The following is a 19,563-nucleotide window of genomic DNA, read 5'->3' as shown; positions in this document are numbered from 1 at the left end:
ACGTACGATACGCTTTCTATGCCGCTATTAATAAATGCGGGCTACGAGTGAGAGCATTGTACATGATTAATTTTATGAAAAAAAAATTGCATTACTGTAAGATAGTAGACAGAGTTTATATCAATGCACGCAGATTTGTAATGCGAAATCACAAGTTATGTCGATCCACTTACACATTGAATAATGTAATGAATATTATTTCAAATGCTATAAGATCTGATGACTTTATGGTTGTAATATAGGCATTCTGGAATATTAGGCAAGCGTTGGAGTCTGTCTCAGCATTTGTCAACGGTTAATTCCGCTGTGGCTGAGAACTTTCCAACAACGAATTATTCCATACGTCGATTGCAACGCATATTATCTAGAACAGGCAAAGCCTGAGCTGGTTGGTGCACTTAATATGGCCCTTCGAAAGTACATTTCAAATGTACTAGTCGCGTGGCAGTCTGTGCTAATGTATTCACTCACTCTTAAAACATTGCAATGTTTAAAAAAGCTCGAGGTCTCTCCATTTCAATGGTACGTCAGTAGCACTCGTAATAGCATCTCGTTAGTAGGCTCATTTCCGTGAAACCGGCGCCCTCGCTACCCCTGACCGGACCTTTAACACAAAAGCGGAAACGGCGACAACAGCTGCAATTCTCCGTATCCCCTGAGCCTCGAGGATATGAATAAGCGAAAACACAACAGACAGAACAAGTCATCTCCCCCCCCCCCCCCCCCCCCCCAAAAAAAAAGCCCCTTTCTTAGACGGTCAAAACGCGAAGTTTTTTCCCATTCAGCCCGAGTAAAAGTCAAAATACAAAATATAAGCTGATCCGACTGTGTCAGAACAGCGCAGTCGGATAGACGTCGGCTTATAACGATAGGAACATAGGTTCGATTTCAACCACAGCGTTTCTTTTTTTTTTTTTTCTTTTGAGGCGCTTGATGTGCCTTTGTGGAAACCCATCACCATTATGTGTCCTCCCATTGTGCAAATTTCCTTTCCTGCAGTGCGTTTTCGCGTACGGTCGCCACCAGTGAGGACAAGAAAGCTTCAACTTAAATTAAAGAACCGCGGTGACGCACGATGACAGGGAAGTGAGTGAACACCTGCCAAATGCCGACGCCACGGGTAACATGTGGCTCAATGCACTCTAAATATGAGCGACAGGATGTCATGAGGATAGAAAAAGCACAAAAGGAGCGTGCACCCATTGTGACTCCATAGTGCGTGCACCAGAAATAACTGCATTGCAAAATGATTTACATGCCTCTCACGGGGTGCAGGTCCTACGAGCATCAATTCTCCCATAAAATCCATAAACCATTATCCGTCTCGTTCCCTTTTCAATCCAATCACCGGTGTTGCACGCGGCCGTGTCAAGGGCGCCCCGCAGGGAGCCTCCGTCACAGTAAAGGTTCACTTAGGAGCCGCTTTCGTACCACTTCTGGTCTGGGAGGATCACCGAGCCTGGAGGAATGGACGGGCGCCGGCAAGCGCCTTCCGGTGGCACAAACTTTTCTGCGGAGAAAGTGTTAGAACATGCAAACAGGAAATTACCCAATTCCGCCCGGTCAAAATATGCACGCGCGCCACTGTTTCACGGCCGGGCGCCAAGGTGGCTCACGCTCGCACTAATATTGGCGCAGGACACCAAAGGTACAAGTTAGAGCGAACTAATGCGAGTAAAACAATCCGCTCTAGTGCGCGAGTCAATTGGTTGCAAACAGCCGTATAATAAGTTAGGTTCTTAAAATGGGCTTACAGAGGCATAAAACAAATCTGCGGAAATTGAGAGAATTGCCCATGAATGCGTAGCATTCTTATGCCGCTTGTGAATAGGGTAAGTTCTTTACAGCAAAATGTTTTGTTTTTCAAAAGTTTGTTCCATCAATAATCTCCATTTACGCTGCTTTAACGATTGCAGTTGGAATTTCCGGCGAATCTGCATATTTGTGGAAATTCAGGGCTTTACACGGTTCTGAGCTTCTCGCTACGTATTTATATTTCTCCTATTTCATGGTGTATCCCCAAAAATCTGCATTTTGGGGGAAAAGCAGGGAGTTGCACACTTCGCCCCTTTTCGCTATTTTTTCTACTTTTCTGAACTAGGCTTTATACCTGGACAGCCCTTGCTATCGTCTGCAGAGTAGGGGGGATGTCGTATCACTAAACTTCGCTTGTGAAGCGGTTCACTGGCTTTTTGCAAATAAGCAATTAAAATGTCGTTGAAAGACATTCAAACAAAAACAGGTAGTTCCGCAGATAGTCTCTTGTCTCAAGTCCGAGACATTTCATGGGGGCAGGTTTGAACTAGAACAAATGTCAGGCACAACTTTTACTTTAAAATAGGGGTGTGCGAATATTCGAAACTTCGAATATTCGATTCGATTTTTTTTGGTATTCGATTTGATTCGAACGACACTTTTATTGTTCGAAATATTCGAACCACCCAAAACTAAAAAAAAAAAAAATAAATTCAGATCGTGTCTCAGCAGCAAAGTCGCAAAGCATATACACGGCGAACGGTACGTGCTTTCGCAGACTGTATCGGTGTTTATTCGTAGTTACAGTGGACTCTCGATGATACGATTCTGGGGGTGCAAATTTCGGGATGATACGAATTTCCGAAAAGTCCCGGCGGAATTGCATTGTTTGCAATGGGAAACATTTCGGCTGTTACGAACGGACCTGCGCGGCCCGGCGGAAAATACGAACGAGCCGGCGAGGCACCCGACTGCCGAACGAGCCGCGTTTACATGAATGCGACAAGTGGCGCATCGCATCGCATCGCATCAATTTTCGAGCGCATCGCATCCATGTAAACGGGGCTAATGCGCTAGGAAAGCGCGTCGCATAAATGCGCCAGACCGGGGTGGATTGAGACGCGTAAGTCGACTTTGGAAGTGCATGTAAACGCGAGCGCATCGCATTAGAAATTATGTCGACAAGAAAAGTAAGCCCTGCAAACGCAGCTTTGCATTTAAAAACGTCTAAATCGAGTGTAAGACGCCAGAAAATGCGAGTCGTTAAAGGGACACTGAAGTGATATGTAAACATTGCGGGATTACTAGCGCAAATTGTAGTCCGGAGTCCCCAGGCCATGTTTCGACCACTCTAGGCGCGTTTACGCGATTTTATTTAGTAGAAAAACTAATTCGAAAACGCTGTCCTCCTCTCTTTACGCTCGCCCATTTTCTGTGGCGTTTTCGTGTGACGTCAGGAGGGGATGAGCTGGCAATTGGCTGCGCCACGGCTGCGCTACTGCACGGCTCCCCGGCCGACAGAGTCAGTCGGCCCAGCGCCTCGTCCGCCGGCCGCCGGCGGGTCGTCGCAATCAAGGAGGTTAAAAAAAATTGCTTGGTCGCAATTCGTTCGCTTAGTTGAAACGAAGCCAGGACACGTTTGTGAATGGAAGAATGTGCCTTTCTTTACTTGGTTTGTTTGTACACTGTATCTAGCTCCAAGTCAAGGTCGCTTCACACAAGCGCTGCACATGCGACGCTTCGCTGACTGGTACGCCAGTAGGAAAATATAAGGCCTCTTGAAGGCGGGAGAAGAGTCAGCGAAGTCAATATAGGTACTAAGGAAATAAAATCAACTGATATTTTTACCGTACAGCGTAAAACTAGGGCGCGGGAAGCACTTCTTTGCGCTGGGCGAACAAGCACAGCGGTCTGCAGCACGACTACGCATCTGCGAACGCTTTTCCGTCTGCGAAATGCAATTGCTAGACGTGAGCTACTGTGGAAACTCGGGCGACGATTACTGCACGATCGCAGTACAACAAATAGTCACCTAAGCGGCTTGAAATGCCAAAACTAAATAAAAGTGTAAACCGGTTGTACAATATATACCCTGTATTAGCAAGGCATTCGCGTCCCGCTCCGTGGCAGTCGCTGGATAATGAACGCGAAGTGCGTCGAACACCCTGATTTCACCGTAAGGGTAAGGGAGGCCTTGAAGATCTTGGAAGACAACTTAGATGATGATGTCGCGTGGGAAAGTTTCAAAACCACGGTTAAGGAAGTAGCCATGGAGATAGGTAGGCGTGAGGCGGCCGAACAGAGAGCCAACGAGCGGCGCCTTATGGAGACCCTCCGTGGCCTCATCGAGGCGGACGAAGAACGGCCGGGAGAGTTCCGAGAAGACATCCGCCTAACCAGAGTCCTTCAATGAAGGACTCTGGCCTAACTAAAGAAGAGCTCCGGAGTGAGCTAGAGCGGCGATACTGGGGCGCCCTTGTCCGCAGCCGCGAGCAGAGGGTCGAGTACGAGGCGCAGCCGTCCAAGATCTTCCGAGCTTTCGAGCGCGAGCGCATCGCCCGCAAAAAGATCAACGAGGTCAGCCACGGTGGCGGAGTCGCGCAGGGGCAGAAGGAAGTGGCGGCAGCCTTTTGCGACTATTTTAAAGACCTTTTCCGGTCTAGACCGACGCCAGACGGCGTGCCCACCGAGGTACTCTCTTCCTTACCCTCAGTGCCGGACGACGCAAAAGACCTAATCAACGCGCCTATAACCGCGTGGGAGGTAGACCGCGAAATCAAAAAACTCCCTAAGAACAAGTCTCCAGGTCCGGACGGCATCATCGCCGAATTCTATCGGGCGTTTCGAAAAGAATTGGGCCCCATTCTAGTGACCGTTTTTGATAAATGCAGGCAGGAAGGTCGGCTCCTTCCCTCCATGCGGCAAAGTCACCTCGTTCTGATCCCCAAAGAGACCAGCTCCAAAGCTTTACCGGCCGTAACCGACTTTCGCCCAATCACACTCCTATCGACCGACTATAAGATACTCGCTACGATCCTAGCTCGACGCCTCGAGATGGCCCTCCGAGGCGTGGTTGGTGAGCATCAAACCTGCGGGTTCAAAGGTCGCTCAATCAACACCAATTTACATCGGATGAGGACCGCCTGCGAGGCTGCAGAGATGGGCGTGATGCCTATTGCGATACTGCAACTGGATCTTCGAAAGGCCTTCGATCAAGTCGATCGGACATTTCTCTTCGCTCTACTTCAGCACTGCGGGATAGGGGAAACAATGATGAAATGGCTAGAAACGTGTTACGCAGACATCACAACAAGTGTGATGTTGGGGGGAGCACTCGGACCACCCATAGAGGTCAGCAGGTCGGTCCGCCAGGGATGTCCAATGTCTCCTGTCTTGTTCGTGCTCTATCTGGAACCGCTCTGTCGAATGATCGCTACTACCAATTCGATCAGGGGACTGGTCCTCGGGAATGAAGAACTCCGCGTGCTAGCATATGCGGACGACATCGCCGTCGTCTGCACATCACGAACCCAGGTGAGCGAGGTCGCAGAGCTCGCACGTCGCTTCTGCCGCTTCTCTGGAGCGGAGCTAAACCTCTCCAAATCGGAGGGGTACTGGCTGGGTGAATGGGAACTCAAGCCCCCCAGCTTCTGCGGCGCTCGCTGGAAGGATTCAATACACCGCTACCTGGGCGTGAACATGGCCCTATGGGAAGCCAACGCAGCCAGATGGCGACCTAGGCTAACGGCAGCGGAGGCCAAGTTGCAACCATGGAGAACACGCCACATCGCCTTGGTCGCCAGAGCACACATCTGCAACGTCGTAGTGTACCCGGCTACCCTATACTCGGCGCGAGTCACCTCCATCGACAAGAAATCGGTGAACAAGTTGCACCGACAATGGGCGGTCTTCGTCTGGCGCTCCTCGTACGAGCCTATGAGACGCACAAATCTCTTTTGGGGACTAGATGCCGGCGGCCTAGGTCTGGTCCACGTGGAGATTAAGCTGACAGTCCAACGTTTTATATATTTCCGAGACCAGTCCGACCCTTTTCTCCGTGGAGCAATCCAGTCAATCGGCTCTGCCCACATATCAAAGTGGCAGGTCACAACTGTCCAACTGCACCATGGCGCGCGAGCCGCCCCTTTCTATAGAGAAATCGCTGGCGCCATCGCCCTACTGGAACAGCAGTTTTCATGGGACTACCTCCTAGCAGTTAAGCCCCGCCGGCTATACCGCGACCTTCTCGCAAAGCTCCTTCCCCCACCCCTGTACCGACAGCCACCAGTCGAGGCGGCTAAGCGGGGCGTACTAAAGCGAATCATGTGCCTGCCGATTCCGACTGGGACGAAAAACTTTTTCTGCCGTTTCCACTTCGGGGTGCTACCGGTGGGATCACGACAGGAAGAACGTGGCTTCTTTCTGCCGCGCGGTGCGGGCTGCTTCCTGTGCGGGAGGTTGGAGACGGCGGAGCATGTGTTCCTAGAATGCAACACTGCACGTTATTTCTGGGACGAGGTGCAGTGTTTTCTGGGCGTCCACTGGGACATTGACTGGGCAGGTCTCCGTTACCTGGACGTACCCATAGAACACTCGGAGCTGTGCGAATGCGTCATTACCCTTGGCATACACGCACTGTGGCGTGCGCGAGTGGATGCGGTGGAGTGTACCCCCACCCCGAAGCCAGCGTGGAGGCATTTCGTCCACAAGATGGAGTGGACCGTCAGCTCGCTCGGGGCACCCGACTCAGACTCAGAACTAGGACAAGCCCTTGCGCGCTGCTGCCGTGCGACGGTAGCTTTTAAAACAAAGGAGCTGGAACGCTTTAAGTGGATATGAAGCCAGCAACAGGCTAGGCTGAAACGAAACACAACTCCCCCTTTTTCCTTTTTTACCCGTAAATGTGATCTCTATAGCGTATGAGTGTGATTTCTATTGAACAGCGTAACACGCCAGTCAGGAAAGTGGCATCAACAATGTAACAAAGGCAGCAGCATGTATAGTAGTGTGTCTTCCCCAGTACATATTTGCCCTGTGCCTTGCCCTGTACATATTTATGATGTAAATAAACCTGGTTTTGTTAAGTAAAAAAAAAAAAAACCGCTCCGTGGCCTAGCAGTCTGGGGCGCTAGGATTTCACCGCAAATTTTTTGCGAGTCACGAGTTCGAATCCCCGCGGGTACGTGCTTTTTTTTTTTTGTCAGTTAGCTTTTTTGTTTTCCGCCGATGTTTTCTATATTGAGTTCACCTTTTTTGGGGCCGCAACGTTCATGGCTACACGAACTAGTTCACAAAACGCGCGCAGGCTGGCACTGGCGCGCTAGCGAGTTCTCGTTGGCGTGCTGTTGCCATAAGCACCGACTGCTTGCAGGCAGTGGGCACAGGCCAGAATGAACAGACCCTTGGCCTGGTGCGAACACGCTTTTTACGATACAGGCATGAGGGAGGCAAGCTCCAAATATGGGGGAAAAGCGCATGACATTTGGGCGTCTGCGGGTACTCGGAGGGCGTTCATGCACTGCGTAGGTCTCGGCTAGTGAATGTTACGACTACAAGCCGTCCTGGGAGGCTTATCTTGTGCATTTTACAGCCGACAACATGGAAGAAGCGCGGTACGATGATTACTGAGATATTGAGAATGCCCATCCAACAAAGCCATTGGTTATGTTTTACAGAACCGAAACCGAAACCGAAACTTGTGTGATTGCTAACCTTGGGCATCGTCCAATCACGGCGCCCCTCCTCTTAACTTCACAGCCTTAGTTGGTGCGGCCGCCGCAAACCGCGCATGGTAGTTTTTCTTCTTTCGCGCTTTGTAAAATAATTACCGATTTGTCAACCGGATAAACGACGAAAAGTGTGCTAATTTGAGCCAGTCTACGCAGTGCAAGCAAAAACGGGAGCTTGACAAATTCACTTCAGTGTCCCTTTAAAAAAGAACAGAACCAGCCGTTCCGGAAGCTTTGGAGGCGCCAGAAACGCTGCTTTCCCTTCGATGTGCAACACCGTATGGCGCCACCATCGCACCAGGGGTAATGCGCTACATGTAAACGCTAGCGCATAGCATTATTTGTGATGCGCTAAATCTGACGCGCTGCTATCGCATTCTGTTGCATTCATGTAAACGCGGCTAGTGACGGCTCTCGCTCCCCTGTTTGTCACTCTTTCTCCAGAAACAGCCGGACTGTTGTTTTCTGCTCGCGAAAACACTCTGCGCACGCCCAGCGCGCGCTGACACCGCCGCGAAACCGCCCCTACGCTGCGCGCAGCACGGCCGGCGGCGTCAACATGGCGTCGGCTCCAGCCGCGAAGTGGCGCGGGCGCTCGAGCGACCGCTTCTAACCGCTCTTTAAAATGCGGCTCAAGGGAGACACGAAGTTGCTTGTGCGGTAAAAGAGCTGATAATGCATGCGAAAACGGTACTATAAAACATTATCCGCGCTGCTAGTGAAAGCGCCCATAAAATATTTGCCGGGGTGCTAAGCCTAACTATCTCCGGCGGAGCCAAGCCGGCTGGCTCGATCTCATCGCAAGTAGTCAGGCTCCTCCATTCTGTCGCGCGCGTCGTACGTCATTTTCTGACCGAGGTAGGCGCTACCGCGGGCGCGAAATCGTCGATGCGGGCGTGAAAATACGGCGCTCGCAGAGCCGAGGCGAGCGAATCGCATGCAAAAATGCACCATGCGGTTCACGCTTGACTGTTGCGGGGTGTAGCGAGCTTGGGCACAGCGAGTGAGGAGAAGAGAGCGAAGCTTTACGTGCTCCAGAAAGGACTGCTTTGCGACATGGGGGTTTAAAAAAGCAGAAAAAATCGCGAATTTCTTCACGCGAAAGTAAGAAAAGAAATAAACGAAAACGTTTTTCAGCGCCCAATTTTTAAGTGCGAATGCACTTCTTAAGCGAGCCTGAATCGTCCGCCGCCGTAGTCCGCATAGCAACAGCTGCGGGTGCGCGCGCTCCTCGTCTTCCTCCTCGTCTTCCCTAGCAACGGGGGGAGATGGGCGCGCGCTACTCTCCCCCTCCTCTCTCCGCTCAGTGACTGCGGGTGTTGGGCGCCTCCTCATGGCACATACCCACGTGAGGGATTGACCAGGAATCGGGCGTGAGAAGGGCTAATGCACCCGCTTAATGGAGTACTGACACGAAATTTCAAAGCTGAGATAACTATGTAAAACGCTTCCTTTTTATCAGATATCTCTCAGCAAGTTTTAACAGCAACCGTTCAGCGATCGGGCGCCTCCTCTCCCCTAGTAACGGAGCGGAGCGGAGGGGAGCGCGCCTAGCAACGGCGCGACCGATGGTGGCGGATAGTTCGCAGGCAACGGTACCACCAACAACGAGTGAAATACAATCCTGCACGACCATTTCACCTGCCAAGTCCGCACCGTCCTCCAAGACCCTTTGACGGTCCATTTCACGGACCACAAAGCGATCCTTCTAGCAATCAAGTACAACGACAACACAAATAGGTGTCTGTGAATAAATGCATCTTTCTTTTAAGTGAGAATGCAAACGTGCATTCGCACTTACACACTCTCCCCCTCGGGGAAGTGCGAGGGAATGTTTTTGGTTTGTGTTGGTTCATACGAATTTAGGATGATACGAATATTTTTCGCGGTCCCCCGAGATTAGTATCATCGAGATTTTACTGTATCAGCGAGCAGAAATGTGCACGGGCTCGGGCATGCCAGCCACTAGTGTCTCAAATGAGCGGCTGTTTTCGGTATCTGGTGGAGTCGTGACGAGCAGGAGGTTGTCACTGCTCCCCGAACATGTCGAGCAGTTAACCTTTCTCCATGTTAACATTTAAGTGAGTGCAGACCTTAGCCTGCTGAGTGCAATGGTATTGTGTAATTCCTAATTTTACTTTGTGTGATTTGTTCTGCAATAAAGTTGCAGTTTTTGTGTCTCTAGATGGTGAAAACTTTAATTTTACAAAAAACAATAAGTATTCGTATTCGAAAAATATTCGAAAAATATTCCATTCGATTAGAACTTTGTTTTTGTTATTCGAATTCGCTTCGAAATTAAAAAATTGATATTCGCACACCCCTACTTTAAAAGCGACCGAAAACTGCTGACGAGCATTTATTGCCAAACGCAAGTCGGCGTTAAATCGAGAAAGTCACGTGGGAAGTTCAATTTATTGAGCTGTCACGTAATATACGGGCGTCCTTATGTGTAACTATTATTATTCATGGTAGTAAAAACTTGAATTTTTTAGAATTACGAAAATATACAAATTGTTGTGTTGAAAATTATAGCGGGGATACATATTTGCCAATTACAAAATGGGGACAGTGTGTAGGTATGTTACGTTGCCTTGGCCCAGTAAGCAGAGTACAGTATAACCATCACCTGACAACCGTGCAGGATAAAATTAAATTTAAATATGGATGGTGCAAACGTCAAGTAGAGAAACTCGCGTAAAAATAATTGTAACTCAGCGGCAACTGCCGCAATCATGCATGCGATATTGTATTGCCTTAGCAGTTTATCCTAAGATAGGGTATAAATTAGGCAACCCAGTGTTGATTATTAACGCTCACTACGTTAGGCTCGTAGTACGTAGTAGTGAAGCCTAGGCTGCCTAGTTTACGTGGAGACCTGCATGCTGACAGGCAGGTCTCTAAGTTTTGACTTTGTACACAAGCACTTCGCTGTAAAACAGTAGTAGTGCGGGAGCACGACAGATTTTATGGCTTTAAATATTTATAGCCGCATAACCTTAGTAAATGATCGATTTCAATTCGCCAAATTCCCCAGAACATTTAAAATGGTGGAACACATTTCCTACCAGGATGCCCCCCGTAGTGCACAGGCAGCTGATCAGCCGCTTGTTTCATGTTCTGCACGATTACATTCACATGCTCTGTTTCGACGGTCAAGGCCCGTTTGAGTTCATTCATTTTTTCTCGAAGCAGAAGGTCTGTATTGGCGATGCTACTGTTGTAATCCTTAGTTAGCTTCCTTAAGCTGATGTTCAGGGTATATAGCGCCGCATTCAGCCGGTTTATCAAAGATGCAGTTTCTTCAAACCTTCCGTCCAACTCCCTGAACCAGGTCTTGATTAAGTGATTTTTTCCTTCAAACTTGCGTGATTTATTCCGCATTTGTGTTGCATCGCTCGTTGCCGAATCACCCGGTGTCAGTAAGCTGTTCTCGATACTTCCCACGTTGTCCTTCGGTTCCTGACGAAATGATGTAAAGTTTTCAGCGAACGAGGCAAGATAGAGCTCCATACATTTTAGCTTGCCCCGCACCGACTCGATGCTGTCTCGAAAAACGCCCACACTGTTCTGAAGATTTGCGGTATGGTTCGTGACGTTCACGAATTCCTGAGCGCCAAATGTTTGCAAGATATCTTCGATTCGCACGGTGAAGTTGGAGATTGCGCTTTGCGTAGCGTCCAAAGCCCTGGTGACGTTTCCCTCGCAGGCGGACACGAGATGGCCAAGATTCGAGAGGCTTGCATCCACCTTAGCGGCATGTCGTTCGAGCGCTGTAACCTTATCGTCCAACCTTCTGGCTGCCATGCTCTTCTAGAGGTCTAAGAAGTGCGCAGCCAACAAGCTCATAGCACGCTCCAATGTCCGTTCTCTCAACACTCCAAAGGCACGCTCCAAAGGCCGTTCTCTAACCCTCTCCGAGCTTCCGACTGATGCGTCTTCAGTGCGGTTGAGAAACCTGGAGCATGGTGCTGATACTGCTGGTGATAAGGGGTCGTTGGTGGACTCGAACTTCGCACATGCTGCCACTTCTTCACCACTCGGTATAAATGAAAACCCTTCTTCGATTTCAACGAAATCAATTGTCTTCACGTCTTCACCAAAAAGACATTGCGATTCCTCGCTCTCTTGAGAGTACCTGCCAAGTGTTATGTGCAGTACTAGGACCGCTTTCACTCACTCTACCGGCTACGTACTCTGCGGTGGCGTTCGGCTGTGAAATATTTTCTCAGATTTCCTCACGTGGTACGCGTACAGAATGAATCATAAATTTTGTGCCTTCATCTTCGATATGATCATCCATTCGTTGCGAAACACTTGTGAACACCTCCTGTGCTTCCGCAACATCCTTCTGGTCGATTGTAAAATTATCACTGAAAGATTTCCATGCCCGTAATATTCCAATGACGCGCTGACCAGCTCTGTCCAGACTGTCGATTCTTGCATGAACGGAAGCAACAGTTAGGTTTGTCTCTGACCTCTCCTTGGCCACTTCTCTTTTCATCCGCTCGAACGACTCGCGTAGGTCACCACGGTAACTTTTCATCTCAGCAACTTCCATTTTTAGCCGCCGGATATTGTCTTCTTCCGCATCAACCTTTTTTATTACCTCGTCCAGACTCGGTCGTGGTGGGGACGGAAGCAAATAGTGTGGTCCTTCGTTTAGCCCCTGTTTAAGCGTTTGAATGTCTTTCTGTATTGAGGTAACATCATTTTTGAGGACTTCCACATCGTTCCAAGATGTTTCGAGTTGAGTCACTCTGAATTTAAGCGCTTCAAGTTTTCTTGCCGGATCTCCGAGCGATTTTAAACGGTGTTGAATTTCTTCTAGTGTGTTCAACACATCCTTACCGCACTCACAACGACGTAAAGACTCCCGATTTCCTCCCGCTTCCACCAATGATCTCGAACGTCCTTCGAGTATCACCTGTGCGTTACTAACCACGATGCACTGCAACTGTATTCCTCCAATCGTTGTAGAGTCCAGAAGCACAAGCACCAGCGCTGCCAAAAACCCGGCGTTCGAGAGTTCCGCGACGCTCGCCATCGCTCGATGCGCACTGCGATGGCGCGTTGTCCATTTATACGTGCAGACTGGAACAAGCAGACGTCTTCAGACAGTGCGACACTTTTGCTCAGCTTATTTTTTGTCCAACGTTTGGCCGCAAAGCTGGGACTGATCTTTCTAGCGGCCGCGCACGTAAAGGAGGGAGAACTGGCATATCACGATGCCGGCTTCGGCGTTTATCTGAAGGCCTTGATGTAACAGGACACGGCTCCGAGCCTGGCCACCCACGCACCGCTCCGGGGGCCTGGAGATAAGCTTGACCAGATGCGCTGCCGTATCCCGCACGTTGGCACACTCCGGATCCTCGGTCTCATCTTACATTATGCGAGCAGCTCTGTACCGACTCTGCGGACACTCCACAATCAGATCCCTCAGCTTTCCCGGCTCTTGCGCCAGGTCGCCAGCCGAAGAGCTCGATTGCACGAACATCACCTGCTACGTATCATCGATGCTTTAATAAAGGAACACTGTAAATACCGGTGTGTACTGATTTCCGGTCTTATATTTGCGTAATGTCTTGTTTTTGTTGAATAAAGTTCGCAAGTATGAACATACAAACCGGGCTTAGACGTTTACATTTGGCTGTGAGTATATAAGACTATTGCGCAGTGTCCATTTTACTTTGGCCGGGTGGCTGAATCGAGTCACAGACAGACGGACAGACAGGCAGACAGACAGACAGACAGACAGGCCAAAATTTATGGGTTTAAGTAGCCCAAAAAAGACTATCGTCTTTAATAGAGCACGCTTCTCTCACTGTTCCTACCACCACGCGCGTATGTATCTTCTCCGACTGTCAGTCAGCTCTTCGTAATTTCGCTCACCATGAGGCCCACTCACACACCACTGACTTCGTCACTTCGATGCTTACTTTGAATCCTCGGCCACGTTTCATACTGGTTTGGGCTTCTGGCAACGCTGGCGTGTGCAGAAACACCCTAGCAAACGCGCTCACCCGGGTACCGTTCCCGGGTACGCCCATGTCCTGGCCAACCGCTCCTTTCAGGCACGTGCCCGAACGCCAGCCAACGTGTCTCGCATCGGCTCCCGGTTCACTTCGTCAAACCGTGAGTTTTGCTCAAAGGACCAGCCTTTACGAGTGACCAAGCGATTCTTCAAGTTACCGTCTACCCGTACATACCAGTTTCGACCACCCTCGATTAGAGACTGGACAATTATAATGGTTTTTGTGCATCGCTGCCGCTAAGCCTACGTGCATCAACGCGGCGCCAGCGCTCGAGCCAGCTACTCCGCGGGGCTCGCGGGAGAACTTGCTCGTGGCGTTCCTTTCGCGCCAGGCCTCATGTCGCACACCGGCAACATTCTCCGGCCTCCATTTCTTCAAATCGGCACCCAACAGCCCGCGATGATTGAGCCACCAGTGGGAACCCAGACCAGTAATGAATACGTCGAAGAAGAAGGCTGTTCTACCCAAATGGACCACGAAGAAGCCGACGACGATCCAACCGGCGGCTGGAAAACCTGGACACGTGTCAAGCCAAACAAGAAAACGGCCATCACGAGACTGGATCGGGTAAGTAGGCCCCGCTCCTTGCTCTTGCTAAGACCGCTCTCGAAAATAAGCGTTAAAGATATTCCCAAAAACGCACTAGCAATGCTTATCGGCGCATCAGCTCCCTCATCGGAACTAGCTGAGCTCGCAGCTCATCGATATGATGTAGCAGGTAACAGCATCCAACTGACTGTGTACGATCCTGCACATGCCTCCAAGCTAACGGCTACCACTCATGTCCGCTTTATGCATCACTCCCAAGAGATCATCGTCCCTGTTGAAATCAAGGCATCTCCAAATCGTCCCAATACATCCCGCGGGGTTATCACAGTTGAAGCAGGTGATTCAAATGAAACAATTCTTCAGTGGCTTCGCTGCGAGCAGGCGGACATCTTGGCTGTCCAACGCATTGGAAAGACCAATCGAGCAGTCCTCACCTTCGATTCACCTACACTCCCTCGAGTGGTCAAATATTACATGGCCATCGTACGGGTTAGTCCATACGCCCCTAAGCGAATGGTCTGCTTCAACTGCCATAACATCGGACACATGGCTAAATACTGCCCCAAGCAACCAGTCTGTAGAAACTGCGGCCGCACCCACAATCAGGAAGAGCCTTGTGAACGTACGCTCTTCTGTGTGGCCTGTAAAGAAGATGGCCACTTGGCCCTAGACCCGAAGTGTGCCAGCAGAAAGGCGATCCCGCGACAGCACACTCAGCGCGTTCAGGACGGGGTTTCTTGGGCGGACTGCGTACGTGGACAATCTAAATCTGCTCCAGAAAGCGGGATGCAATCCCAAACTGTGAAGTCAGATGCGACCTCAGCCGCGACCTCTATTAATGAGGCTATTTTGGCACAGCTGGACAGCCTGCGCTCTGAACTCCGTCAGCTGCGAGAGGAGAACGCGCAACTCAAGGAGGAGATTGCCACGCTCCGTCAGGGTACTCCTCACCAGTCGCAGCTACAACGAAAGACTGATTCATCCAAGCTTCCTCCGAAATCAGCGCAACGTATGCGCCCGAACATTTCGACGACCCAGCGCCGTAGTCGCAGTGCTAGCAATAAACGAACCCCGACATCTCAACAGCATCCAAAGGAGAGTACGGATTTTATGCAAATCCTTAAGTTCATTCGCGCGGATCTTCAACAGGAACGGCGTGAACGCCAAACGGATATAGAAAGGCTCCGTGCTCTTTCCGACAGTTACGCCTCGGAAACAAAGGCCATGCTGCAATTAATTACCAGTAAACTCCCGGGACTGCCCAACGAGGTTGAACCGCCCCCTAGAAAGGTTGCACCAAGAAACGCACTGACTCAATGAAGCACTCCCTTAAGATACTACAGTGGAACTGCCGTAGTTTTACTCAAACCAGCTCCATACTGTCAAACCGCACCCCTCACATTTCACCCTTCTTAATTCTACTTCAGGAAACGCGGGTCACTCCTCAAGTCTATGGCTTTACGACTTTTACAGAACCTTCAATTACGAGAAAGGGCCCAGGCCGTAGACCACAATGCACGCCCTCAATTATTGAACAAACGGCGGTCCTGGTCAGATCAGACCTGGGTTGTTACAAAATTTCTGTCCCTGGCCAAAATTCAGAACATCATGAGGCTGTCATCGTCCACCTTCGCCTCCCGGACGGCAAGCCACTGATTGCAGCCTCGGTTTATTACAGACCAGCAACTGGCTCTCAAAAATCTATTGCGTACAACTGGCTTCGGCACTTGGTATCTAAATATCCGAGAACACCGATAATTATCGGCGGAGATTTTAATGCCAAAAGTACGACCTGGGGTTACGCCCAAACAGATGGCCGCGGTGCCCGCCTCGAGGAAACCTCGGAAGACTGTAACCTCATCATCATCAATGATCCTATGCAACACACGCGGATTGGCCTACATCCCAAGCAACAGAACTCCTCCCCGGACCTTACTTTAGCTTCGCCTGGCATTGTCAGGGACTGGAGCCCCTTTACAACAACGTGGGGCAGCGATCATTTTCCTATTCTCATCACTCTTAACGGAAAACGCTTCCGAACACGCCAGCGCCTATCCCGAATCAATTGGACAACCTACCGGCACATGTCCTCTTCGTCCACGCCTCAATCACTCGAACAGATCATTACTACTTTTCAGGAAGCCAAAGATCTGTCTGGTGAATACATTGACTGTGACGACAAAACCCCGGCTATGGACGCCCACATGGCGAACCTGTGGAAGAGAGCTCAAACTCTTACCACCCGGTACCTTGCTAGCGGGAAACGTCACCGTGATCTCCTCAAGATAAGAAAACAATAGAAGCTAATTAGGGAATACCAACGCTCGCTCGCCAACGAACAATGGCAAAGCCTCTGCGCAAGACTCGGCAAGGAACGCGGCCTCTCCAAGTTATGGCAGGTGTACCGTGGTATGTCCGGCAAGCGCAAGCATAAGTCTACGCTGTTCTCCACACTCACTCTAAAGGACACCCCTGAAGCTGTAGAACAGCAGCTCATAACTACGTTTTTTCCCCACGCTTCCGTCACTCCTCATCCCCCTCTACCCAACATATCAGTATCGGAGCCTGTTGAGGAGCTAGATCTCCCCTTCACTTTTGCGAAGCTCCAAGCTGCCCTCCACCAAGGCAAACCACGTTCGGCGCCGGGCCATGATGGGCTAACTTGGCAGCACCTTTGCAACCTGGCTGAAGCTACCCACCTAGTGCTTCTGGACGTTATCAATGACCTTTGGGCTACAGGAACCGTTCCGGACAACCTCAAGCTCACGCTCGTCCATCCCATTCCAAAGCCTAACAAAGACCCCTCCAACATGACTAACCTTCGGCCCATTTCCTTGACACCAACAATCTGCAAACTCATAGAGCGCCTCATAAATAATCGCATGAAACACTACATGGAATACGTCCGGCCATGGCTCCACCCATCACAAACTGGCTTCCGACCACACCTGGGTACCCACGACTGTTTATGGTTGCTGCGACGAGTGATCAATCGCACTTCCACAGCAGGCAACCCCGACTATGTCCTTGCCATTGACATGCGTAAAGCGTTTGATCGCGTGAGCCAAACTGCAATCCTTACAGAATTGGCACAAGCATTCCCAAGCCAGCGAGCCCAAAACTGGATCCGGTCCTTTCTAGACAACCGCCCCATACGTCTGAGCGCCACGCACCCAGGATGGAGCCCCAAGACCTATTACCTGGACAGGGGCGTGCCTCAAGGCTCTATCCTTGGACCTGCGCTTTTCAATTTGGCAATGGCCCGTGTAGCACGGCAACTAGAAAAGGATTCTGCTGCACGCTTCGCGATCTATGCTGATGATCTTACTGTATGGACCGAAGCTGCAGACTACACATCAACTGAAGACATGATCACTGAGTTGCAGGCCGCAGCTCACAGCCTCACGTCGAACCTTCCAACGTTAGGGCTAGACTTGGCTCCTGAAAAAACAGAGTTTTTGGTGGTGCACGGACGGCATAAGATACCTCCTGATATGCACCACACCATCTATCTGTCGGGCACACCAATTAGGTCTATGTGCGGCAAAATTAGACTGTTGGGTATCCCATTGGCCAGTCACAACAGCGCACAGTGCTGGATAAAGCAACTTCGATGTACCTGGAAGCCAATGCTTCATATAATCTCTAGAATGTCAAATAAGTACGGAGGGGCCCAACAAGCGGCTTGCATTACCCTAGCACGAGCAGTGGCTCTAGGCCGCCTTCTCTACGGCGCCCCTGTATATACCCTCTCAAACAGTCACAAGAAGCAATTAGCAGTACTACACAGGGCCACGCTCCGAACAATAACTGGTTTGCCGCGACATACCCGTATAGATGCCCTCTAAAAAGGCCGCTCCTCTACCTCCTGTGGAAGCCCTGCTTTCTGAAGCTGCCCTCCAACACGAACAACGTCGATCTCTTACGGGTCAGGGAGCGGCGCTCGCAGCGTGGGATGCTCGAACCATGTTGCCACCACCACTGAGTCCGGCACCGCCTGCCCCCTGGGAAAGGCCACTTCTGACATCGCCACATCAGCGACCTGGCATTCCCAAAGCAAGGAGGTGTCATCGCCAAAAAGCCCTTTGTCGCATCCTGGGGGCGAAGCTCCCAGATGAAACTGACATCTTTACTGATGCCAGCCTGGACCACCACCGAATGGGCCTCGCGTGGCATTGTCCAGCACGACCCGAATTTGATGGTTCCATTACGAAACATATACTTTATCCGTCTCCCACTGAAGCCGAACTGTGTGGCATTCTCCATTCACTGGACCATCTTGCCTACAACGTCTCTGCTCCACTATCTGCCCGCATTCGTATTCTCACTGACTCCAAAAATGCTATTGACGAGTTCAACAAGGCTTTCTCTGACCATCCTACCGTCCACCAGATTCAAGCTATGGTCAACATACTCGCTCAGAATGGCACTAAAACTCGCCTGGCATGGATACCGGGACACATGATACAGGGACATGGCAACCAGACCGCGCACTCTGCGGCTAGGGAGAGCCTTCTCGTAACCCCTCCGCTGGATGACCAATCCCCTGCTGCTGTCTCGCCCACCTCCTTTCGCCTGCAGCTGGACCACGCTCGCCACGCCCGCCGATGCCGCCTAGCATCAAGCACTCCGCTTGGCTACCTACACGGCGTCCCTTCCCTACCACGCCCAGCCGAAATTTTCATTAATAAGACTCTTGCGAACGCTGCTGTCACTCCTCACATAATATACAAATGGATTCACCCTGGGACGTCACCACCCCCACGTTGTCCGCACTGTTCAGCGACTTCTATCACGGACCTAAACCATTTAATCTGGCACTGCACTGCATTCTCAGACCATCGATATATTATCGAAAATGCACTCCCAAATGGTTCTTCACCAGCTAATCCCCCATACCATGACCCCCAATTCCTTGCCGCGCTAGGCACTTTTTCCCTTGAGAGCGGTCTGGCTCGAGTAGTGTGAGCCGGGGCCTACAACCCATTTGGTCCCTCAAACTGGACAATGAGATCCTCAATGGACAATTAGATCCTCTACGGCCCTTGAAGATTCAAATAGTGTTATTCCTCCCTCCCTGCTATTCCCATTTCCCCCCTCTGGCCAACCGGCCGTCCCATCCCAATAAAGGACTTTACTACTACTACCTGGCCAACCCTGCACCACCCGCCGATGGTTTGAACTCAGCGCCGCGCTCCCCGCCGTTAGCAATTACAGGCTCAGCGCCTATCACGCACCCTTTTTTTTTATTTTTGACAATAATTTTGACCGCCTCGGGGAAGGGGGGGGGGACCTTTAACGTGCGCCGAAATATCGCGCACACGCGGGCGTTTTCCGTTGTAGAATGCAAGGGCTGGGCTGAGAGTGAAAGCGGGGGAGCGGGGGGGGGGGGGGATTATAGCGAGGAGGCGGAAGTGAGCGGCGTTAGTCATGCGCGTAATAGGGCTATATCGAGTGGATTGTGCCGCGTGGTTAGGAATAACAGAAGGGCCTGC

The 19,563-nt window shown here is 50.6% G+C and overlaps 1 protein-coding gene across 3 annotated transcripts in view; it reads right to left on the bottom strand.

The window, feature by feature from the left end:
- Window positions 1–19,563, bottom strand: part of LOC144159406 (locomotion-related protein Hikaru genki-like) — a 250,860-nt gene that overhangs the window by 153,660 nt on the left and 77,637 nt on the right. The window contains exon 6 of one of the 3 annotated variants that reach the window (XM_077690872.1): window positions 2,102–2,131. The exons of the other annotated variants lie outside the window; for them this stretch is intronic. Within the exon in view, the coding sequence (XP_077546998.1) occupies window positions 2,125–2,131 (7 nt within the window). The 3' untranslated portion in view covers window positions 2,102–2,124. Of the gene's footprint in view, window positions 1–2,101; window positions 2,132–19,563 lie in introns of those variants that run through there. 3 annotated transcript variants of the gene reach the window in all.

Source organism: Haemaphysalis longicornis, unplaced genomic scaffold, assembly GCF_048455015.1.
Source record: "Haemaphysalis longicornis isolate Haplotype H1 unplaced genomic scaffold, Haemaphysalis longicornis Haplotype H1 scaffold_10, whole genome shotgun sequence".
NCBI lineage: Eukaryota > Metazoa > Arthropoda > Arachnida > Ixodida > Ixodidae > Haemaphysalis > Haemaphysalis longicornis.
Note: the sequence above shows the minus strand (reverse complement) of the source record. Positions and strands in the feature narration are given on the sequence as shown.